Below are 22,568 nucleotides of genomic sequence, written 5' to 3' on the forward strand. Positions count from 1 at the left end.
AAGCAAAAAGGCTTCGTTTTTAGCCCCTGTTAAATTTTGGGGACACTTTTTTAGTTTCATTAAACATTTTGCTTTGGTTTTAATGGGGGGGTTTTTGAAATTTTTGGGCAAAATTTTCCATTTTTTTCATATTGAAAAATTTTAAAATGCTATCCCCGGTGAAACCAAAAGGACCATATCCCCTGACCCAGGGTAAAGGGATAAAGGGCAAAACCTTTTTTGAAAATTGTGTAAAGGGATGCTGCCTATTTAAACGGGGTTTTTGTGAAGTAACAGTTTGATATACGCAATAGTTTAAAAAGAAATTTTTGACAGAAAAACAAAAGGTTTTCTCAGTACAAATACATTGGTGACCTTGACATTCAGTATATAACGGGCACAGCTTCTTCATGTACTTTGTATGCATGCTTGTAACGCAAAGTTTATGCAAAGTTGCAGTAAGATGCATGAATCAGCAAAAGTAACAGAGATATGACAGAAAAACACAAGTTACTAAGAATAGCATCCCTATTCTCTGAATAGTGGAGCTAAAACGGAAACTCAAAGATAATTAAAAAAAACAACTACTTTCTGAAACTGAATTTATTTTTTTTCGAAATTGATTAAAATGTATCCATCTGTCTTTCTACCTATATTCTATGGTAATGATGCATTGATCATAATTGTCACAAGTTTATAATTAACAAAACCTTATAAACATAATATTAACATGATATAGTTCATGAGCTTGAAATAAAGTCTACAAAGGACTTGTTATTTTATATCAAACAAGACTTAGCGAGTCGGACGTGTCGCCTGACAATAGCATAAAAAAATATGTATATACATGTATAAGCAAATAAGCAATTAGCAAATAAGCAAATTGGCAAATAAGCAAAATTGGGCAAATAAGCAAATTGGCAAATCAGCAATTAGCAAATAAGCAATTAAGTAGTTGGCAAATAAGCAAAGTGGCATGTCCCTACCGGCATTCCATAATTGAGCAAAGTACATATATTGATGCCTGTTAAAAAGGTAAATACATGGTACAGAATAGACAAACTCCTTTTTTAGAAATGTAACAAAAAATTATTGTTCATATTCAACCAATCTAAAATATAGCTGTAAAATCATTTTTTCATTTTTTTTCCAAGTAAGAAAGATCTATTTAACTTTGGATTCAAAGTAAATTATTGTGGGGGGGGGGTATTAACTGTATTTTCATTTTCATTTGAAATTAAAATATTTTTAACTTCAACATTTGTTTGTTTTGTTACTTTTGAGCAAATTCATCGATCATTTGATACATGTTGATTGTAGGGCTGTCATTGAATATTGTGATATCAATTTATCATCAAAATATTCAACAACCAACACAAATTTCAATATCAATCCGCAATTTAAAATTTATTCATACAATTTAAAAAACCCATTTTCTTCATGTTTTTTGGGAAAATATCATTCTATATCTCCCCTTTTCTTGCCTAAAATTTGAAACACTGGATTTAATTTTTTATAGAAAACTGTAAAGATATGATAACAAGAATAAGTTTATTGTGTTGGTGAAGTATAAAAACGTACATGCTTGTATATCAACCATGATAACAGTTTATTACACATATATTCAAAAATGTACAAGCTATTATACAATAATTGCAGCTTTCGATATAGTGGTACACAATTTTTTCTATCAATTGACAGCTGTAATGTGATTGTCACAATTTTCATTCCAGATCCAGGTCAAATTAAAGCATGAAGCGCGGCAGATACCAGCCACCACCACTCAGAAGTGAGGGGAATGAATTTTCTTTGCGCATGAAGCCTCCAAGGATCGAACATTTTCAGGCTGGAACTGACAATGGCTGTAGTGAGGAGAGGAATGTACAAAAAAGTAAAGCAAAAAAAGGTATTGGGAAAATTAGGCCACATTATGACTAGTCTTAGCAAGATAATGAAGGTTTTAAAATATTAAGCAGGCATGCTTTGCAATTTTATTGCTCCATTATATTCGAAAATGAATGATGGCCACATCATGCACTGCATGCTATGAAAATTCCTTGTCAATTGTCATGCATGTATAATTTTATATATCTATAAACTATACTGAAATAAAAGAAAATACTAATTAAAGCGATGTGTCTTCTGAACTACACTTGTATTTATTTACCTTTCACTCCTTATTGTAGAGGAATTTTTCAACTCCTGCATAGAATGTATCTGAACAGATTTGACAACTATAATCATTAATTACTGTGTACATCTAAGTTTTGGAATTTTGTGATTCAATCATCATTGGTAAATTGGAAAATGAAAACCTTGGCTGCATTACATAGAAAGTCCCGAGTGTATCCTTAGTCTTAAAACAAATTAAAGCCAACTTAAAGCTGCACGCCTCCAGATGGCCAAAAATATTTCGATAAAATCAAACCTGAGAAAAAAATATTAAGATTTTAGGAAAGGTAAAAAGATTAAAAATTCTAGTAAAAATTTACATTTTATTTGTGATTAATGACCAAATTTTTCAATATTTATGATTATATTTCTACTGCATTACTAACACAGTAAGGGCTATTTTTGCATATTTTGACCTCTTTATAGAAATTTACATAGGTTGTAAATGCCATTGATAATAGGGCTGGGGTGAGTATCCGAGTACTCGGATAATCACGAATCAAAGTGAAAAATCGAGTTTGAATATTTGAAAGCACAGAGATCGTGGATCGCGATCTAATTTTCTTTTATACATTCACTGTTTTTCACACACTTTTAAAAAAATCGAGAAAAATACGATGTGAATATAAATTATATGAAGTTTACCTAAATACAATTTGCTGGTGTACCATGATGCTGAGCTAGGAAGTAATTGGTTTTAAAAACAAAACAAAAATACTCCTCAAAAGAATAAAAACATAAACCTTGTTTATATTTCATGTTTAATGTTTAGTATTGTTTTTTGTTTTAAATAAACATGTTTTTATAACTAATGTACATATTTTTATACCGCCCGTTTGAAAAACGGGACGTATTATGGGAACACCCCTGGCGGTAGGGCGGGCGGGCGGTCGGGCGGGCGGGGTCCAATTTTGTCCGGAGCATATCTCCTACATGTATGGAGGGATTTTAATGAAACTTTCATATAAATGTTTCACCACTATGAGGAAGCAGTGTCCGCGCACATGAACCAGGTCTCTAGGTCAAAGGTCAAGGTCACACTTAGAGCTCATTGAAAAATGCTTGTCCGGAGCAAAACTTCCACATGTATAGAGGGATTTCAATATTACTTGGCACAAATGTTCACCATTGTGAGGCGGAGTGTCGCGTGCAAAGATTCAGGTCCTTGCGGCCAAGGTCAAGGTCACACATAGAGGTCAAAGTTCAGATAAAAATATGAAAAATGTGTATATGGACCATTTAGTCATCATTTATTGAGGGATTGTAACACACAATGGTCATTATCAAGACTATGGCTGTGATACATATAATTTAGGTCAATATAATACAAGGTCAAGGTCACTAAAGATGATGAAATATCCAGATTTTGTAAATAGAATTTAATCAAAGGGCAACAACAAAAGTTATTACTTTGTTCATAAATGACTTACACAATTACTTCCCTTGATCTACTTTCACTTTCAATTCTAAAAATAGAATTTAATAAAAAGGGCATGAAATAATCCTCTTTTCTTGGACTTGAGTATGTTCTAAAGAATATAATATTTATTTACACATGTTTCATTCATTGGTCAAGATTCTTAACTGTGATAACTATGGTGTTCTGTAGACTTGGTATTTGTTCATAAAGATCATACAGTAATTACCTTATCAAATGTAAATACTTTCTCATAGAAATTTAATTATATTTTAATTTTCAAGTAAATATCAGTTCAGCTCATTCAAAGATTAAGAATTGTAATGAAGTGTATTTCCCTAGAATAAAATCTTAAATCAGAATTTTTTTAGTTATTAAATTACAATTTCATGTACTTTTTATACGCCCGTTAAAAAAAAAGATAAAAATATGAAGATGTGTATAGGGACGATTTAATCATCATTTATTGAGGGATTGTAACACAAATGGTCATTATAATGACTACGGCTGTGACACATGTACTTTAGGTCAATATATGCAAGGTCAAGGTCACTAAAGATGGTGAAAATATCCAGATTTTGTCGGGAGCATATCTCCTACATGTATGGAAGAATTTTTATAATACTTTATGGAAATGTTCACACCACCATGATATGTATTGCTCCATGCATGATCCAGGTCTCCAGGTCAAAGGTCAAGGTCACACTTAGAGCCTCATTGAAAAACGCTTGTCCGGAGCAAAAACTTCTACATTCATAGGGGGTTTTCAATATAACTTGGCAACAAATGTTCACCATTGTGAGGCTGAGTGTCGCATGCAAAATTCAGATCCCTGCGACCAAAGTCAAGGTTACACATAGAGGTCAAAGTTCAGATAAAAATTTGAAAGATGGTTATAGGGACCATTTAGTCATCAATTTATTGATGGATTGTAGCACAAATGGTAACTATCATGACTACAGGTGTTACACATTTTAATTTAGGTTAATAATTTGCAAGGTCAAGGTCACTGGAGATGATTAAATATCCAGATGTTGTCCCCGGAGCATATTTTCTACATGCATGGAGGAATTTTAATGTTACTTTTATAGAATTGTTTTCACCACCATGAGACGTAGTGCCCTGCACATAAGCCAAGTCTCTAGGTCAAAGGTGAAGGTCACAGTTTAGAGCTCATAGAAAAACACTTGTCTGAGCAAAACTTCTACATGCATAGAGGGATTTCAATATAATTTGGCAACAAATGTTCATCATTGTGAGGCTGAGTGCCGTGCATAAAATTCAGGTCCCTGCGACCAAGGTCAAGGTCACACATTCTGTGCATATCTTCCCTACTGATTTGTTTTAAGGTTCATTTAACAACACAGTGCCAAGAATAAAAACTTGCTTGCTAGATAACACTTATCCATAATGCCCCCATCTCCATCTAAAGCTTTTTCGTAAACGGGCGTATTTTGTGACTATGGCACCCTTGTTATGTGTGCCTTGATAACAAAAGATTTGTGGTTCGATTTGTGAATCGTAAGTGCTGAATCGTGGTTCGGATCGGATCGTCACTTATCCGACGATCCACACCCCTAATTGATAATGTGAAAATTGCATTCTTTTTGTAACTTTCACGATATTATACTGTTAAATACATTTTCAAATTTTCATGAAAATTACCATGAATCTGGAGGCGTGCTGCTTTAAGGACTAACTTAAGACCGTTTCAATAAACATTTTTATCCTCAGTCAAAATACTGCTGTATACTATATAATAGATGTGTTCTCCTGAGAAAAAACAGGCAATGTTCAGGATGTTTTTTAAGATTGTTGATTGCCAGATGTACATACTATTTTGTATATCTGTTCATATTTTGTTTCTGAAGACATACCCCTGACACCTACTGAGCCGTTGTTGAAACTATTGTGCAGGGATAATGCTTGCAGAAAGGTTTTTAACCAATATTTCCTTTCTAAGCAGAGCTCTGGTTACCATTGCAACCAAACACAAAATTTTAACTTGGCAACTTGAGCTAAATTAATATTTTTAGTGTGGCATCATCTCTTGGGTCTCTAGAAATTTAATTTGTTCCAAGTTTACCCTGTGTCATGACTGTCTTATTTACATTTTAGTTGGATTCAACAAATCAGATGTCAAAATGGTACCAACTGATGATAAAAACGAAAAGACCTCAGATGTAGAAATGAGATCAGGTCATACACCTGGTTGCGCTGATAACATGTTGGACTTCAGGGAATCACAGCATAGAAACTCTAAAAGGGTATTGAAATTATACAACATTTTTATGCCCCCGAAGGATGGCATATTAAAATCCCACCCGTCAGTCTGTCTGTCCGTCTGTGCATCCCCACTTCATTTGTGTCCGGACTGTAACTTTGTCGTGCATCAAATGATTTTAAAATAACTAAGCATAAATGTCAACCACATCAAGACAATGATATTGTCACGTCCAAGAATTACATAGATCCCTACCTTAAAGGTCAAGGTCACACTAACCTATTAAGGTTTCACATTATCACAATGAGAATTTAATAGGTACACACCTATCGTGTTCGGGGCTTAAATTTTTCATGATCGAGGATTTTTGAAAAATTGGTATTGTCTACCATGAAAAGTGGTCCGTTCAAATAAAAGCCTACCTCAAAATAACTGGACGTTTAAAAAATTTTGAAAGTTTCACTTTATCACAATAAGAGTTTATAGGTACACACATTTGTGTCTGGACTATAACTTTGTCATGGTCAAGGTCACACTTATTGTTGGAAGGTACTCATGCTCTCGAGAAGAGTTTGAAGATACACATTCATGTCCAGACTGTAACTTTTTATATATTTTATAAATCATTGACAGGTTATAATTATGGTTATGTGTAAACAGTTGATTGTTAACTTATATTACCTGACCTGCCAATTGTATTGCCATTTATACTGGGTCATATAACTGTCAAAGTTTTTATAACTAATAATACATTTATATAATTTTCATATCGACATGTTTTTAGTCCCCTACCGGTTTACCTTAGGGAACTTTAGGTTTACCCTCCGTCCGTCTGTCTGTCCGTCTGTCAGTCCGTCCGTCCACAAAACTGGATCCCGCGATAACTTGAAAATTACTGAAAATATTTTTATGAAACTTGATATATGGATAGATTGCAGTATGGAGATTATGCACGTCTTTTTCTTTTCTTCCTATGTTGAAAATTCTGGTTGCTATGGCAACAAATAGGCTGAAAATATGGCAAATTTTACACATAAACTGGATCCAGTGATAACGCAAAAAGTACTGGAAATATTTTAATGAAACTTGAAATATGGGTAGATGGCAGTCTGGAGATTATGCACGTCTTTTTACTTTTCTTCCTATGTTGAAAATTCTGGTTGCTATGGCAACAAATAGACTGAAAATATGGCAAATTTTACACATAAACTGGATCCAGTGTTAACGCAAAAAGTAATAGAAATATTTTTATGAAACTTGACATATGGGTAGATGGCAGTCTTGAGATTATGCATGTCTTATCTGTTCTTCCTATTTTGAAAAAATATTGGTTGCCTTGGCAACAAATAGGCTTAAAACATGGCAAATATAACAATATTTGTGATTAGTCAAAAAGAGCTGAAAATCTTTATGAAATAGCATCTTTAATTCAAGAGTTATCTCCTCTTTAAGAGTTTTGCTTTTAAAATGTTATATTTTGGTAACAGGGATGTTTCAAATATTAACTTTAGAGTGTCCTTCGGTCCGTCTGTCTGTCTGTTCAGAAAAACTGTTTCCTGTGATCTTTTTTAAAGAACTTTTCCAACAAATTTACTTAAAATAGAGAAAAATTGAAACATTAGTGAATGGCCAATGGCCCTTCAGAATGTTGATGGGGTTCTAACCGGTAGGGGACTTATGGATTGCTTGCAATACTATGATAATTGCATGTTATTATTAGAAATATTTCTTATGCAGTTAATAAATATCATGAAATGCAATTTCTTATTTTAGAAGACACTGTGTAATGGATGTATAGTTTGGGGAAAGTTTCTTAAAACTTGGTTACCAGGAGTGATATTTCCAGGACCAATGGCTGGTCAGAAACCTGCAAAGCCAGGCTGGACATGGCTGATATGGTTGCAAGACTTTAAGATAACTCTAGTAAGTATAACCTTTTATTTGAACCTTTAGCGTGTTGCATCCAGTGCTAACAAAGGTATTAGCCAGGATATCCAGGACAAATGGTTTTGTCCAGAATCAAAGATAGACAAAGTCCATTCAAGATATTGGGCAAGGTAAAAGGAATATATAAATTACTATACTAATGCTATAAATTTGATTTTTTTTCCTTTTTAGCTCGACTATTCGAAGAATATGAGAGCTATTGTAGTCGCGTCGGCGTCCGCGTCTGCGTCTGCGTTGGTTAAAGTTTTTTGTATAGTCAAATATCTCAATCATTACTTGAGATATTCAATTGAAACTTACAATACTTATTTATAGTAACAAGGTACATCAGATTGACAAGTTGGATAACTCTGCCTACAATATTAACAGAATTATGCCCCTTTTTAACTTAGAAATTTCGGTTAAAGTTTTTTGTAAAGTCAAATATCTCAATAATTACTTGAGATATTCAATTGAAACTTACGATACTTATTAATAGTAACAAGGTACATCAGATTGACAAGTTAGATAACTCTGCCTACAATATTGACAGAATTATGCCCCTTTTTAACTTAGAAATCTTGGTTAAATTTTTTTTGTAAAGTCAAATATCTCAATTATTGCTTGAGATATTCAATTGAAATTTAAAATACTTTTTTATAGTAACAATGTACATCAGTTTGCAAAATTGCATAACTCTGCCTGCAAAATTTGAAGAATTATTTGCCCCTTTGAAACTTAGAAATTTTGGTTAAAGGTTAAAGGTCTTTAAAGATATTTACTCGAAACTTTACACATGCACTTAGGGTCATAATTGGAGGGTCATAATTGTATGTCACTGACCAAGTTCCATAACTCTATCTTGCATTAAGGCTGATTCATATCCCCTTTTCTACTTAGTCTCTTGGTTAATGTTTACATGCAAGTTTTACATATCTCAATAACTATTAAAGATATTTATTTAAAACTTCACATATGCATTTAGGGTCATAATTGTAGGTCACTGACAAAGATCCATAATTCTATCTTGCATTTAGGCTGATTTTTCTCCCCTTTTTCAACTTAGAAATTCATGGTAAAGTTTTGCTTGTAAGCTGTTATCTCAATTACTACTGAAGGGTTTGTGCCTTTTTTTGGGACAATTTTATGCATTCATAATAATAAAGCAGTGATTTACTTGATAAAACATCTTAATTAGAAGCCTTTGTACCTTTTCTGTCAAATTTATGTATTCATAGGTAATTAGTATTATTATACTCAATAAAACAACCTTGTGACATTACCTTCCGAATAGTCAAGCCAATACTGTATAATTAGACTCTCTCTAAGGCCTATAACATGAATTTATTAAAAAAAAATTAGACCTTTTGTGATCTTAAAAAATTTAACATTATCAAGGCTCTTTTACTATCAAGCACTTAGAATAGTCGAGCGTGCTGTCCTACCGACAGCTCTTGTTAATTGATACAGTTGTACTATACAGATTTTGATAACAATGACTTTATCACTTTCATTTATACCAAGATTTTTATTTTCATTACATGAAGATACATTTTGTCATTTTCTAGATGGGACTCGGCCAAGTAGTGCAGTTTGCTGATGGATTTAGGCAGAACACTACACACAAGCTTTCTTCAGCAAATGAAATAGCCATAGTCAAAGCACTTCAGGTTTGGTTCACAGAATTTATTTTACTTCAACTGTGCTTAACTAAACTATAATTATGCTTATGGACACACTTTCCTATCTGTTCCTGGAATCAACCAGTACTGAGCAATGAGTGTAAATTTTCTTGCTCAAGGTAACAATGACTTGCTCCTGATGGGGTTTGAACCCATGCGACTAGTGATCTCTTCAGGTTTGTCGAGTAATTTAAGCTGATAATAGACCTGAACGAGGGTATAACATTTTGCAACTTAACATCTGTAATGTCATTTTGGTAGAATGTCTGTCCTTTGGTTTTGTGTCTGCTGCATATATTTTGAACTGATTGAATAATCAGTATTTATGGTTCTTGGGCAAATTGTTTATCTATTGGAGAAATCATGTAAACATGTAAAATGCAATCCAAGTGCCCCACTTGAAGATCAAGGTCACTGTTAAGGTTAAAGGCATGAGTCAGCAAATTCTTCCATCTATTTTGTATTATATCTACTTTGTATGATTTCTTGAACTATTTTCATGATACTTGAGTCAATTGTTGATGTTTTTGAGACAACATGTAGAGTACACATTTCTGGCACCTTACTTCATTCATCTTTAACATTGAAAAGTAATAGATGTGAACCATCAATTATTTTTTGTCCACTGTATAGACATTATAATAGGGCTGAAAGCTTTACTAAAAAAAATAAGCAGAACCAGTTCTCTAGACCACCAAGTTCATGGTCAAGGTCACAGTTTAAGATAAAAAGAATGAGATGGCTTTTTGTGCATGGTTTGTGTATTTTGAATTGCTTAAGGATCTTTTACTCATTTTAATTTGTTCACATGTTTTTTCTATTGAAACAGTGTGCAGAAGTGGAAACAGTGTGCAGAAGTGATATTTCAGGCATACATAAGTTGCATAATACATGTATCATATAATAAAATGTTTCAGGGAATTGTACGGGTGTTTACTTTTGGAACTTTTCCATCATCATAATAGTACATGTAAGTTGGTTTCCTCAAATAAATCTGCATTTAGGCGTATATACATGTATTAACCTTGCTCTGGTTGTGGGTAGATGAAATAATGCTGCTGCTTGGCTGTCTTGTATCCATATTAGAGCTGTCATCGATAGAGATAATATTGATGTATGATATCATTGATATTTTTCTGCTGATCAATAATCTATGAACATTTAAAAAAATCTATGATTTTGATTTATTATTTAAATGTCTACATTAAATTATAAAAATTTCACCCAAAAGCAGGTGGCCAAATGGACATTAATTTTATAAACAGTGCTTTGCACTCAATCAATGACAGCTCTAATTCATATATTTTTGAATTTCGAGAAGATCAGAACTCCGATATTGAACATGATTAATTTTATACTTTACAGATTTGTGCTGACCGAGCTGGGATACCCGTGACAGGATTTGAAAATGTGAAGAGGTGGGGTCTGTTAGATGGGGGTTTTCTCAAACTTGTCGAATCTGCTGAAAAAGGAACAGACCTTTTTACACCTAAAACAGGTAAGATAATACAGGGAATAAAAAGTTTTTTACAGAGCCACTTATCCTGCAGGACAAGTAGCTTCAAATTTCTACTTGTCCTACATGCAGTGTCAATACGAGCAGCCGAGGTGTATTTTCTATCCCTGATGTGTTTTTATATGTAAAATATCGCCTAAGTATCTTTTTGTGTGAATAATCTTGCATTATTTTATTGTATAATTTTTTTGTTTTGTTATTTTAATAGATCTGATGCATTCTAGCAATAATATTATTTATAAAATATTTGCAATTATATTGATAAAATAGTACTTAGATCTAGTAGCAATAATATTTGAAAAATATTCTGTCCTATTCTTTAAGATGTTATTTCTTTAAAATATTTGTATATGATACAGGATCAGAGTTTCCCTCTTACATTTTAATTGAAATTGAAAAATTGCGAAGGGAGGTTTGTGTACCTGACAGTGACAATGATGAAGAGGAAGTTGAAAGTTTTGAGCCTGATGTTTACAAAGATGGTACTTTTTTCATCCCTACTGCATAGATTCATTTTACATTATTTCAGTAAAAGATAAACTAAGGATGTGTGTCAGGAATTGAGTCAGTGTATCAGTCTTAGTACTATCTGATCATTACTCAACCATGATCTTACATAATTGGTGTCTGTTTGAAGTATGGAACTTGCAATGGGATTTTAATCTAAAGATACTAGTGTGATAAACATATATTTAATAATGCTTCTAAGGTATTGTATTTCATCAGTGTTTAAAACTGGCTGTATACAGTAAACTCCACTTATAACGAACTCATTGGGACATTCAAAATCTGTTCCTTATATCCGGAGTTCCTTGTAACTAAGCATATAGCGAATTAGTTCCTTGTATAAGGATTTTTAATGGCGAACATATTTACATTTAACGAACTGATTGTTTACCATTATCCGCCATTTTGAAGAGCATTTGTTATTTTTAGCTCACCTGTCACAAAGTGACAGGGTGAGCTTTTGTGATCGCTTTTCGTCCGGCGTCCGTCTGTCGTCCGTAAACTTTTACTTAAATTGACATCTCCTCATAAACCGCTGAGCCAATTTCATCCAAACAGGAATGTTCCTTTGGTGGTCACCTTTAAAAATTGTTCAAAGAATAAATTCCATGCAGAACTCTGGTTGCCATGGCAACCGATAGAAAAAACTTAAAATATCTTCTTTTAAAAAACCCAAAGAGGTAGAGCTTAGATATTTGGCATGAAACATCTTCTAGTGAGTGTCTATCAAGTGTGTTCAAATAAAAGCCCTGGGGTCAAAATTGGCCCCGCCCTGGGGGTCATTGTTTTTCCCTATATGCATATAGTTAAAACTTAAAATATCTTCTTTTAAAAAACCAAAAGAGCTAGAGCTGAGATATTTAGCATGAAACATGTTTTAATGAGTGTCTACCAAGTTTGTTCAAATAAAAGCCCTGGGGTCAAAATTGGCCCGGCCCCAGGGGGTCATTGATTTTCCCTATATGCATATAGTAAAAACTTATAAAATCTTCTTTTAAAGAACCCAATAAACTAGAGCTAAGATATTAAGCATGAAACATCTTCTTATGAGTGTCTATCAAGTTTGTTCAAATAAAAGCCCTGGGGTCAAAATTGGCCCCGCCCCAGAGGGTCATTGATTTTCCCTATATGCATATAGTAAAAACTTATAAAATCTTCTTTTAAAGAACCCAAAGAGCTAAGATATTTAGCATGAAACATCTTCTAATGGGTGTCTACCAAATTTGTTCAAATAATAGCCCTGGGGTCAAAATTGGCCCTGCCCCGGGGGTCATTGATGTTATTTATGTGTATAGCAAAAAATTAAAAAATCTTCTTTGAAAAAACCCAAATAGCTACAGTTAAGATATTAAGCATGAAACATCTTCCAGTTAGTGTCTTCAAAGTTTGTTCAAATAAAAGCCCTAGGGTCAAAATTGGCCCTGCCCTGGGGGACATTGATTTTCCTTTATATGTGTATAGCAAAAACTTAAAAATCTTCTTTGAAAAAGAACCCAAATAGCTAGAGTTTAGATATTAAGCATGAAACATCTTCTAGTGAGTGTCTTCAAAGTTTGTGAAAAAAAAAGCCCTGGGGGCAAAACTGGCCTTGCCCTAGGGGTGTCATTGCTTTGAACTATATGTGTATAGTAAAAACTTAAAAAATCATTTTTTAAAAAACTCAACGAGCTAGACCTTAGATGTTTAGCATGAAACATCTTGTAATGGGTGTCTACCAAGTTTGTTCAAATAAAAGCCCTGGGGTTTAAACTGGCCCCACTCTGGGGGCCTATATACAGGTGAGCGACTTCAGGGCCATCATGGCCCTCTTGTTTCTTTTTAGACACAATACCCGAGAGCGTACTTTTTGAAAATTCTTTGCTATTTCAGTTTTAGTTTTACTTCCTTTTTCAATACATAAAAAATCGTATTTTGTTTCTTAACTCAGTGTTTTTTGTTTTTTTTCCATGATTAAGAATAAACCAGATTTTAAATATTTCCTTCCTTTTATATTGAATATCTTCTATTATATTTTAAGGGTGACTTTTACTAATGAAAGATATAGATTTCTTTTCATTTCAATCAAGCGTTCTTTGTAGTTTTCAATGGATTATGCTTGCCAGCATGCGTGATTATGTTGAAAACCAATAATAATTTATTATAATTATTTTACTAGAGCAAAACTATTGAAGAAAAGAAATACATGTAATAGAATAAAAGGAATAACCGTTTTATCTTGGTGGCAAGAACTCATTCTAAAAAAATTTTTTTTGATAGGGCAACTATTAACATAACCCGCTATACAAAATTCATTTTTCCCTTTGATGGGTTTTTAAGTAATACAACATAAACGGGACATTCCCCACCCGGGTTTTTAAACCCCTTGGGCCCAAAGAAAAACCAAAATTGGAAAAAAGGGAAAACATTAAAAGGATAGCCCAATTTTGGGGTTCATTTTAAAATGTTATTTTCTGTTTCTGTTAACTAAATTGGGACTAAGAAAATTTTTCCCCTTAAAAAAGCGATTATTCCTTTTAACCGGGTTCCTAATTTTTCCGTATTTTTTTTATATTAAATAAAAAGGCCAAAAATTTGGGCCAAAAAAATTTTTTCCCCTTTTTAAACCGGGAAATTTCTATTTAAACCCCTGTTCGCTATAAATGAAATTTTCTGTATCTCTCACCTTTCATATTTCTCAATGTTTTAATCTCACAATTTGGGCCCCCCTCCTCTATATCAGTTTCTTTAAATCACTCACTGTATATCACTAGTCTGACTGTGTATCATTGTATATCTTCCACTTTATGCCTCTCTTTATCATTTCCTCTATATCACTCACGATATATCTGTCACTGTATATTACTCACTGTATATCATTTACCATATACATCTTCATCTGTATCCCTTACACTTTATTTCTCACTGTATATCACTCACTGTTTATCTTTCAATGTTTGTCTTTTCCTGTATATCCCTCACTGTATATCTCTTACTGTTTATACCTCACTGTATATCCTTCACTGTATATCTCTCACTGTATAACCCTCACTGTATATCTTTACTGTATGTCCTTCAATGTTTATCCCTCACTGTATATCTTGACTGTATATCCCTCACTGTTTATCTCTCACTGTTTATCCCTCACTGTATATCTCTCACTGTTTATCCCTCACTGTATATCTCTTACTGTATATCTCTTACTGTTTATCCCTCACTGTATATCCCTCACTGTATATCTCTCACTGTTTATCCCTAACTGTATATCTTATCACTGTTTATCTCTCACTGTTCATCCTTCTCTGTATATCTCTCACTGTTTATCCCTCACTGTTTATCTCTCACTGTTTATCCCTCACTGTATATCTCTCACTGTTTATCCCTCACTGTATATCCCTCACTGTATATCTCTTACTGTATATCACTTACAATATATCACTTACTGTTTATCTTTCAAAGTATATCACTTATTGCATGTCTTTCACTGTATATCACTCAGTGTTCATCTCCCACTGTTTATCACTCTTTTAGGAATACATTGAATATAGGCTTCATTTTATACCTTAGATTCAAAACCATAGACACCTTTGATAAATAAATAACATGAATGAAAACTTTCTGATCTCAAAATAAATAAATAAAATATGTAAAAGATATAATATTTAGTGCCGTTGAATTTTAAAACTCCAATCAAGATAATGCTTTTGTATCTGGATCTTAATCTTGATCTTAAAAAAATGCCTTTTTTTTTCTATATTTCAGGCTGATTTTATTTGTCACAGAACCACGTTTGTGCTAAGGTATTTGGGAAGAAAAATTGTTTATCACCATCCAAAATTTTCCGAGGGTAACGTGTGCAATAGTTGTAAGGTAAAATTCTTTGAATATTGGTTTCTTTGACCACTTAATTCTTCCAAAAGAGCATGTTTTTAATGAAAAGGAGGATTCTTTAATAAAGGCAAAACCCAGTAGTTAAAATCTAGGGCTTCCTATGGCTGAGTTTGGTTTTAAGGTTTCTGACTTCAAATAATTCCCCTCACCACTTAGTTCAAAATTCCGTTCAGTGGACCATTAGATTTCATAAATGTGAGGGGAACTATCCACCAGCTTAAAGGAACATTGTGGTTCAAGCTCAGGAAATCTTTCGTGCCTGAAATAATACACAGAACTGAGAAGGGCACTCAAGGTTTTCATCCACCAGTAAAACTGAAAAGTCACCATATGTATTTAACTTTCATGATAGTATTTGACAGTTGTATTATTGTAAGCCCTTAATTCACATTTCTGTGAGGGTTGTGGTGAGGATTTTACTGTCAAGCATTTTCTTCTTGAATGTCATGATTTTTCACGGGCCCGTGATGGATTTTATTCTGTAAATTCACTCAAGGAGCTCTTTGGTGCGGTTCCATCAAAAAACATAATTGGTTATTTGAAAGAGATAAACTTGTATTCTAGGATCTAATTGGCTCATTTCTATTGTCATTTACAAAGTTTTACATAACATTTTAAGCCTATTTTAGCAGTCGGCACGATATGGCCAGTTATGTGTTGACATGCCGTAAAAATTCAAGCAAATAAACAAAACTTTACATTCTCACAGACAGGAGTCATACTCTTTTTATGGGAATTCTTTTTTTTCTCTCTTCTTTTCTTGAAGATTCCTTACTTTAGCCATGTTCAATAGGTGGCATTTAGTTCTTTTTTTGTCACTTAAATTTTAGAAAAATCATTTTAACATTTACTCTGCTGGAATTGAAAGTGATTAACCTTTATAACCAGAATAGATCGAGGTCAGGCTGAACACCCATGCAGTCTGACCAGGCTCAGCACTGTTTGATGACTTAATTTCAAATTTTCATTCTGATTTCCCCAAAACTGAAAATGGGCATTTCCAAAACTTTAAATTTAGCAAGTCAATTCTAGAAATTTAGCAGATAATTAAGGGTAAATTTTAATACTTTAATACTAACAGGGCAAGCTGTTGGAGGGCCTTTATGTGATTGATACAGATGGTTTTTATGTAAGTACATGTAAATGTAAAATAATTTTGTTTTGTTAAAAGATTTAACAACCAATAAATTGCTTTAGATTGATTCAAAGGGGACTGCTATAAGGGCCAGTAACAGTATAAATGTGCACAAGTAAACATGACAAGAGTTGTCTCCCAATGTTTGCTTAAATACTATAAAATTGCCTGGAATGTGTTTGAGAGGGTTGTTCTAAATTTTGTCTTTATTGCTTTATCAGTGATTGCTTCTTTCTCTTGTTTGATACTGTAATGTTTTTCAAAAATATCAACCTTTACTTAATGAAAAAAATCTGCCCAGATACATTTATATGATTTTAATAGGTTTGACAAGTTTATAATAATATTTAAAGTATAATATGTGTATACATGTACTTTGTTATTTAAAAAGAAATACCAATCTTGCCAGTGTTTGATATCCCTCAGGTAACTGAAAAGGAACAAGGGCATATGGTTGTCTTCTTTATCCAGTCAGAAGTTACCATATGACATTGAAACAGTGTCTTTGTTTCAAAAACACAACCATTTGACTACTTTTTTTTTCATAAGTTGTTATGATTTTCCTTGTTTTACACTGCATGTTTATATTACAGCTTTTCTGTTCCATTTGTGGAGGGTCAGGTCAGTTGTATGTCTGTGAAGAGAACGATTGTGGCAGGTAATTGATAATCTAAGTAAAACATTATGGATAAGGTACTGCCTAAAATTACAAAAGCTTTGCAGGTGTATTGATGTATTAATATACATTATTTGTCTTTATTGGTTAGTTTTCTAAACATAATTGATATAAATAGAAGCATTAATATAGAGGTTATAGAGTTGGAATTAAGGGTACTACTGATTACTATATTCTTCTTCATTTTAAGTGATTTAAGGTTATAGCTTTATAGAAAATTAGGTAGTGGCTTAAAGGTTTAGATCTATTACTTACAGCCTACATGACCATTACAGATGTAAATTTAAATCCTGAAAGTGACTTTGAATTCTTTCATGTAAAGAAGTTTACAAAAGGCCATTGGTTTTACTCTAATGCCCTCACTTACCTAAAATAAACCACATAGGTTTGCAGTGCAAATAAATCTGGAGAGTTGCAACATTGTCAATGCGAACGAAACACAAAATGATTGCTTGTCTGTTTGGTTCAAGGTCGCATCAGCACAGTATAGGTCATATGGCACTGAAACAGGAAAGATAATTTGAACTAACCTTGGGTGTACCGTGTTACAAACTTCAAAGTAACATCAGGTGTCAAAACTACCTCACCTGCTGGAGCTAAAAAATGCCTAGACTCCAATTATTCAAACCCATTTAGTCTCTTAATCACGCAGGGATAAACTGTGACTGCAATTCTTATGCCTCAACCATTAAAGGCAACCCCTCTGTCACACCGAGTCAAGAGAATCAGATAAACAATATTAATTATAAATAGCTTTAAAGACAGGAAACTAGATTTTAAAAAAAATGTATCACACAAGGTCAATTGTATTGCATTTACTAAGTTTATTTTAATTTTTCTAGAACTTTCTGTGTAAGATGTATGAGACGTTATCTGAGTACTGACGCCCAGAAACTGGTGAGTAAATTTATGTAAATGACTGAATATTCTCAAATTGTATTTAAGCCATTTCATGACAAAACTAACATAGTGCGTTTGCGACCAGCATGGATCCAGACCAGCCTGCGCATCCGCGCAGTCTGATCAGGATCCATGCTGTTTGCTATCAGTTTCACTACTTGTTATAGACTTTGTAAGTGAACAGCATGGATCCTGATCAGACTGCGCGGACTCACTGTATGGATCCATGCTGTTCACAAACCCATTATGTTGGTTTTGTCATGACACGGCTCATTTATTTTCTCCCAAGGTCACTTTCAATGTCCACTTCAAGAATGTAGATGTGTATGTTGGAGAAATAATGAACAAGTAAAGAATTTTCAGCTTTTTATTTTCTTGAAGTAATATATAGATAAACAATGTTATTTCGTAATGACTGTGGAATGACGTCATTCAAAGCATATTATGAGTCCTTTTACCATGGAAAATGTCATCTGACAGCACCATGGTAAGAACAAGAAAATCCAGTCTGATTATTACTGTTTTTTTTTTTTTTTAATTATTTGTATGAAAAAAGAGTGAAACATTAAAAAAGGTCCTAATGCATGAAATTTGCAAATTCTTGCATCAAATGTTCCTTTTCAGGTGATTTCTAAAGGTTACTGGCAATTTTGAAAAACTTTTAAAAAACCTACATTTCTTTTTAATGATCAGTTCTTTATTAGCTTTAGCTTTCCAATGATACTGATTTTAGAGAAATTGGAGTGCATTGTCTTTTTATGTACCAAAATTATCTACATAAGTAGATAATGAAGAGGTATACTCAGAAATAAAATGAAAATGGAATTTTGTGCAATTTTTAGTCTGATATGAATTAAAAGCATTTAAATGCTTTTCAATTTTGGTTGTTTTGTACGATAATAAATATTGTTCCTGGAAAATTGAAGTAAATAAATTATTGGGAATTTTTGCATACAAGTAAATGTTAGTCTTCATCAAATGGTACATCATTCTCGAAAAATATTTCCATTGCCTTCATTTAAAAAACCTTAATGGCGGCCTCTTAATGTATATATGTAAGCCAAATTACAGGATATAACCATTTTCTTGTCTTCTTTTCTGTCACTAAGTCATGCATGTGTTTTTAATACTTTGAAGGTACAAGAGAAATCCCCTTGGACATGTTTCCTGTGTAACCAGTATAGTATAGAGAGTCATGGTGCACTGGTACCCAGGGCCGATTGGGAAGATGAACTTGTCAAATTCTTCAACCCAGAATTTGATCAGGTTTAATATATAAGTTTCATATTTATTTTTACCATACTGTCTTTGGCTTGGTGATAATTTAGTGTGATACATTGATTATATTTGCCACATTTATTGAAGCAAAGCTGTTGTCATGATCCACATATTTTAGCGTGGTTATCCTTCTTTCTTTAAGTTTTTGTTTATGGTCATTATCAACAGCACTAAAGTACACATTTAGGTCAAAAGGTCAAGAAATCTGGCCATTAAATTAAAATGTATTCACCTAGAAACTTCAAATGTGTGTGGCAGATGAAACATATCGAGATGCATCAACATTGTAAGTTTCGATGTAACTGCTTTTGTTAGCTGAAGTCAGATAGTGAAACATGCTTTACTAGGCCTGAGAGATGTATGCTGTTGTTAAAATTATTTGTTTATAAATTGATAAGCCCATTGTATTGTGAATATACATTTTATTTCAAATTGGTTAATGCATAGATTGTTATGAATGTTTTATTCAGGTAACTGTGTCTCCAGTATTTGAGAGTCAGTCTACTAGGAAGTTGAGAGTTCTTTCCCTTTTTGATGGCATGGGATATGTGAAGGTGGCACTGGATCAGTTGCACTTGGACATAGAGAAGTACTTTGCTGTTGAGAGTGATGTAACTGGTAAACAAATCAGCAACAAACAGTTTAAATCTGATATCGTTGAACTTGGAGATTTTAATACTATAACAAGGGAAAAGGTTAGTATGACATGTTTAAGAAACAAATTGTGATGCAATGAGTTTATACAAAATTTATTTTAGTTTGATTGTGTTGGAAGTGTAACACTCAAATCCAACCCAGGAACCAACCAGACCTAGTGGTGAGTATTAAGTTCCTTGCTCATGGAAGAAATGGCATGCTGCTCATAACGGGGTTGGAACCTCAATGACCAGCAATCCTACGAGCAATTCCTAAGATTGCATGTCTGATATTAACCCAGTGTTGGTACAGTCTTAAAAAGTGCTTAAAAATGATAAAAAGTGCTTAAAAATGATAAAAAGTGCTTAAAAGTCCTTGAATTTGATAACTGTCTTGAAAAGTGCTTAAAAAGTGCTTAATTCACTACAAATGTGCTTGAAAATGATTGAATGACAGACTTGTGTCGGTAAAAAACAACAGTTACCAAACAAAAACCAAAAAAATCTTGTTCAATACCAAAATCAATGAATTTTGTAATGTTTGCTCAATGTAACAGGCACATATTGAAGTTGATTTGAACTTCACTTCAACCCCTTTATAATGCTCATATTGTGTTCCAAGGTGTGAAGACAGCATTTAGCCCGATTCTGATACGTAACGCTCATCGTGAGATCACCGCATTACCCCACCCCCTGCAATTATGTATAATGCTAATGATTTTTACTTACCATTCAATGAATATTGACATTATTTTTTGTAAAACAATTTGATAATGTAGATATATATCATAATTTTTATCATGTTATATAATTTATATTTACAATGTAAAAGAAACGGAAACCTACGAAAGAAAAACATAAATCACAAATGGAAGCAGTTCGCCATTACAATTGTAGTGAAAGCTTCCAGCATTAGTTGTGCCCCTTAGTTAATCAAACACCATCTCTATCAGTAAAAAGTGTAGGCTTTATGATTGATTTTGGGCTTGTGTGATTAACTTAATTCAGCAGTGTTTGCATGTCACAGTTAAGGTATGAAATTGAGACTTTTTTGTAACAATATGATTCCTGACTGATTGACAGGTAAAACAACAAAAGAGCAGATTAACGATTATCTGTGCTCTTTTCACAATTTTTCTGCTTATAAGCACAGGTATAAATATACATGAAAAAAATAATCATCAAAAATACTATTCTGTTTTTTTGGGGGTAGCATGATATATTGAAGATAGGGTTTTAACAGAGGGCCATAAAACAGGGTGGCAGTTAACACTGCGAAAAAGACATGGATATACGGAAGTGTACGGAATACTATATATCGTTAATATACGTGTAAGAATACGGGAAACTTGAAATACGGAGATGTACGGGACCGTATATTATATCAGTCCGTATATGACTAGTATACGAACTCCGTACACTCGTAATATACGGGAAATTTGATGTACGAAGTCCGTATTTTACTAATATACGGAATTTTTATGACAAGTCCGTATATTACTAAAATACGAAATTCCGTATTCGTGCAAATACGGATTCTGTATATAGAAATAGCGAATGATACCGTCAGTGCGACATCCACCTGTAGCATGCAGACGCGGTATTCTAGCTCAATACCGCTGTGTTTGCTTTTTAGCATACATCCGCAGATAAATAGCGAATACTTTACCATTGCGATTGATTACTATTAGATAGTCCTTTTTTGTATTTTGCATCTATGGTGAATCATGTTATTTTGTAATTTCTTTTTCATTATCATTATGATATTCTATAATGATGAGCCAAACATGAGAAAATGATAAAGTTGAAATTGTGATGTTTAAAACATGAATTAATTATATTAAAATCGTGAAACTGTGAAGTTGAAATCGTGAAAGTTAAAATAATTGTGAAATCACGAAGATGAAATCGGGATTGTCCACACACACATTTAAATTTTACGTTTATATATGTCCTACAAAAAATAGGCTATACATAATATAATACATGTACTTGCATATGTAAAAAAAATCAACAATGATATCTCATTCATTCATTCATTCATTCATTCATTCATTCATTCATTCATTGAATCAATCAACCAATCATTCATTCATTTATTCATACATTCATTCATTCATCACTCATTTATTCTTATATTTATTTATTATTTTTTTATTTATTTATTTATTTATTTATTTATTTATTTATTTATTTATTTATTTATTTATTTATTTAATCTTTTATTTCAGGAAACATAAAGATTTGCGTTTTTGTACACAAGTTTTGAATAGAAATCTTATGAAGTTCCGACTTCCCCAATTTTGATTCTTTTCGCGCGGTCTCATTTATGACATAATATTGTGTAATAGCCACGTGCTGTATTGCGATAATCGAAGCCAATACTGATTAAGCCGGATATTGATCCGGATATTGATCATAAACGCAGCAGGGTATAACGAGTTTCGGTTTTTCTCCGATTACGTAAGTTAGCGCAATTGGTGTTGAATGTCTTAACGGTAATTTTTACTGTTAATTTCTAATATAATTCATGTACGAAATAAAGGAATTAAATTGTGATCTCATAACCGAGTCTCTATATTTTGTCTCATTCGTATACATACATTTCTATGTGATTTTGTTCCAGATATTATAAAGACTATAACCTGACATAT

The 22,568-nt window shown here is 32.9% G+C and overlaps 2 protein-coding genes across 2 annotated transcripts in view; both read left to right on the forward strand.

Moving 5' to 3' along the window:
• The first annotated feature begins 1,716 nt into the window (after positions 1-1,716).
• On the forward strand, positions 1,717-11,513 carry LOC132745384 (uncharacterized). The gene is made up of 6 exons (XM_060734293.1): positions 1,717-1,885; positions 5,687-5,835; positions 7,566-7,715; positions 9,287-9,388; positions 10,766-10,898; positions 11,276-11,513. Exons 1-6 carry the CDS (start codon positions 1,732-1,734, stop codon positions 11,422-11,424), a joined length of 837 nt encoding a protein of 278 aa, XP_060590276.1. The 5' UTR covers positions 1,717-1,731; the 3' UTR covers positions 11,425-11,513.
• A 3,877-nt stretch (positions 11,514-15,390) lies between these two features.
• Positions 15,391-22,568, forward strand: part of LOC132745392 (DNA (cytosine-5)-methyltransferase 3C-like) — a 28,954-nt gene continuing 21,776 nt past the window's right edge. Inside the window, exons 1-6 of the mRNA XM_060734306.1 lie at positions 15,391-15,411; positions 16,372-16,419; positions 17,019-17,083; positions 17,944-17,998; positions 19,139-19,267; positions 19,750-19,974. Coding sequence (XP_060590289.1) covers positions 15,391-15,411; positions 16,372-16,419; positions 17,019-17,083; positions 17,944-17,998; positions 19,139-19,267; positions 19,750-19,974 — 543 coding nt within the window. The remainder of the gene's footprint in view (positions 15,412-16,371; positions 16,420-17,018; positions 17,084-17,943; positions 17,999-19,138; positions 19,268-19,749; positions 19,975-22,568) is intronic.

This window comes from Ruditapes philippinarum, unplaced genomic scaffold, assembly GCF_026571515.1.
Source record: "Ruditapes philippinarum isolate M1 unplaced genomic scaffold, ASM2657151v2 ctg2400_1_1_1_1, whole genome shotgun sequence".
NCBI lineage: Eukaryota > Metazoa > Mollusca > Bivalvia > Venerida > Veneridae > Ruditapes > Ruditapes philippinarum.

Excerpts from the sequence above, each read along its gene's own strand:
- LOC132745384 (XM_060734293.1), top strand. The coding sequence starts at position 1,732 with ATGAAGCGCGGCAGATACCAGCCACCACCACTCAGAAGTGAGGGGAAT. Across the intron at positions 7,716-9,286 it reads AAGACTTTAAGATAACTCTA|ATGGGACTCGGCCAAGTAGT; the intron begins GTAAGTATAACC and ends GTCATTTTCTAG. Across the intron at positions 9,389-10,765 it reads CCATAGTCAAAGCACTTCAG|ATTTGTGCTGACCGAGCTGG; the intron begins GTTTGGTTCACA and ends TATACTTTACAG.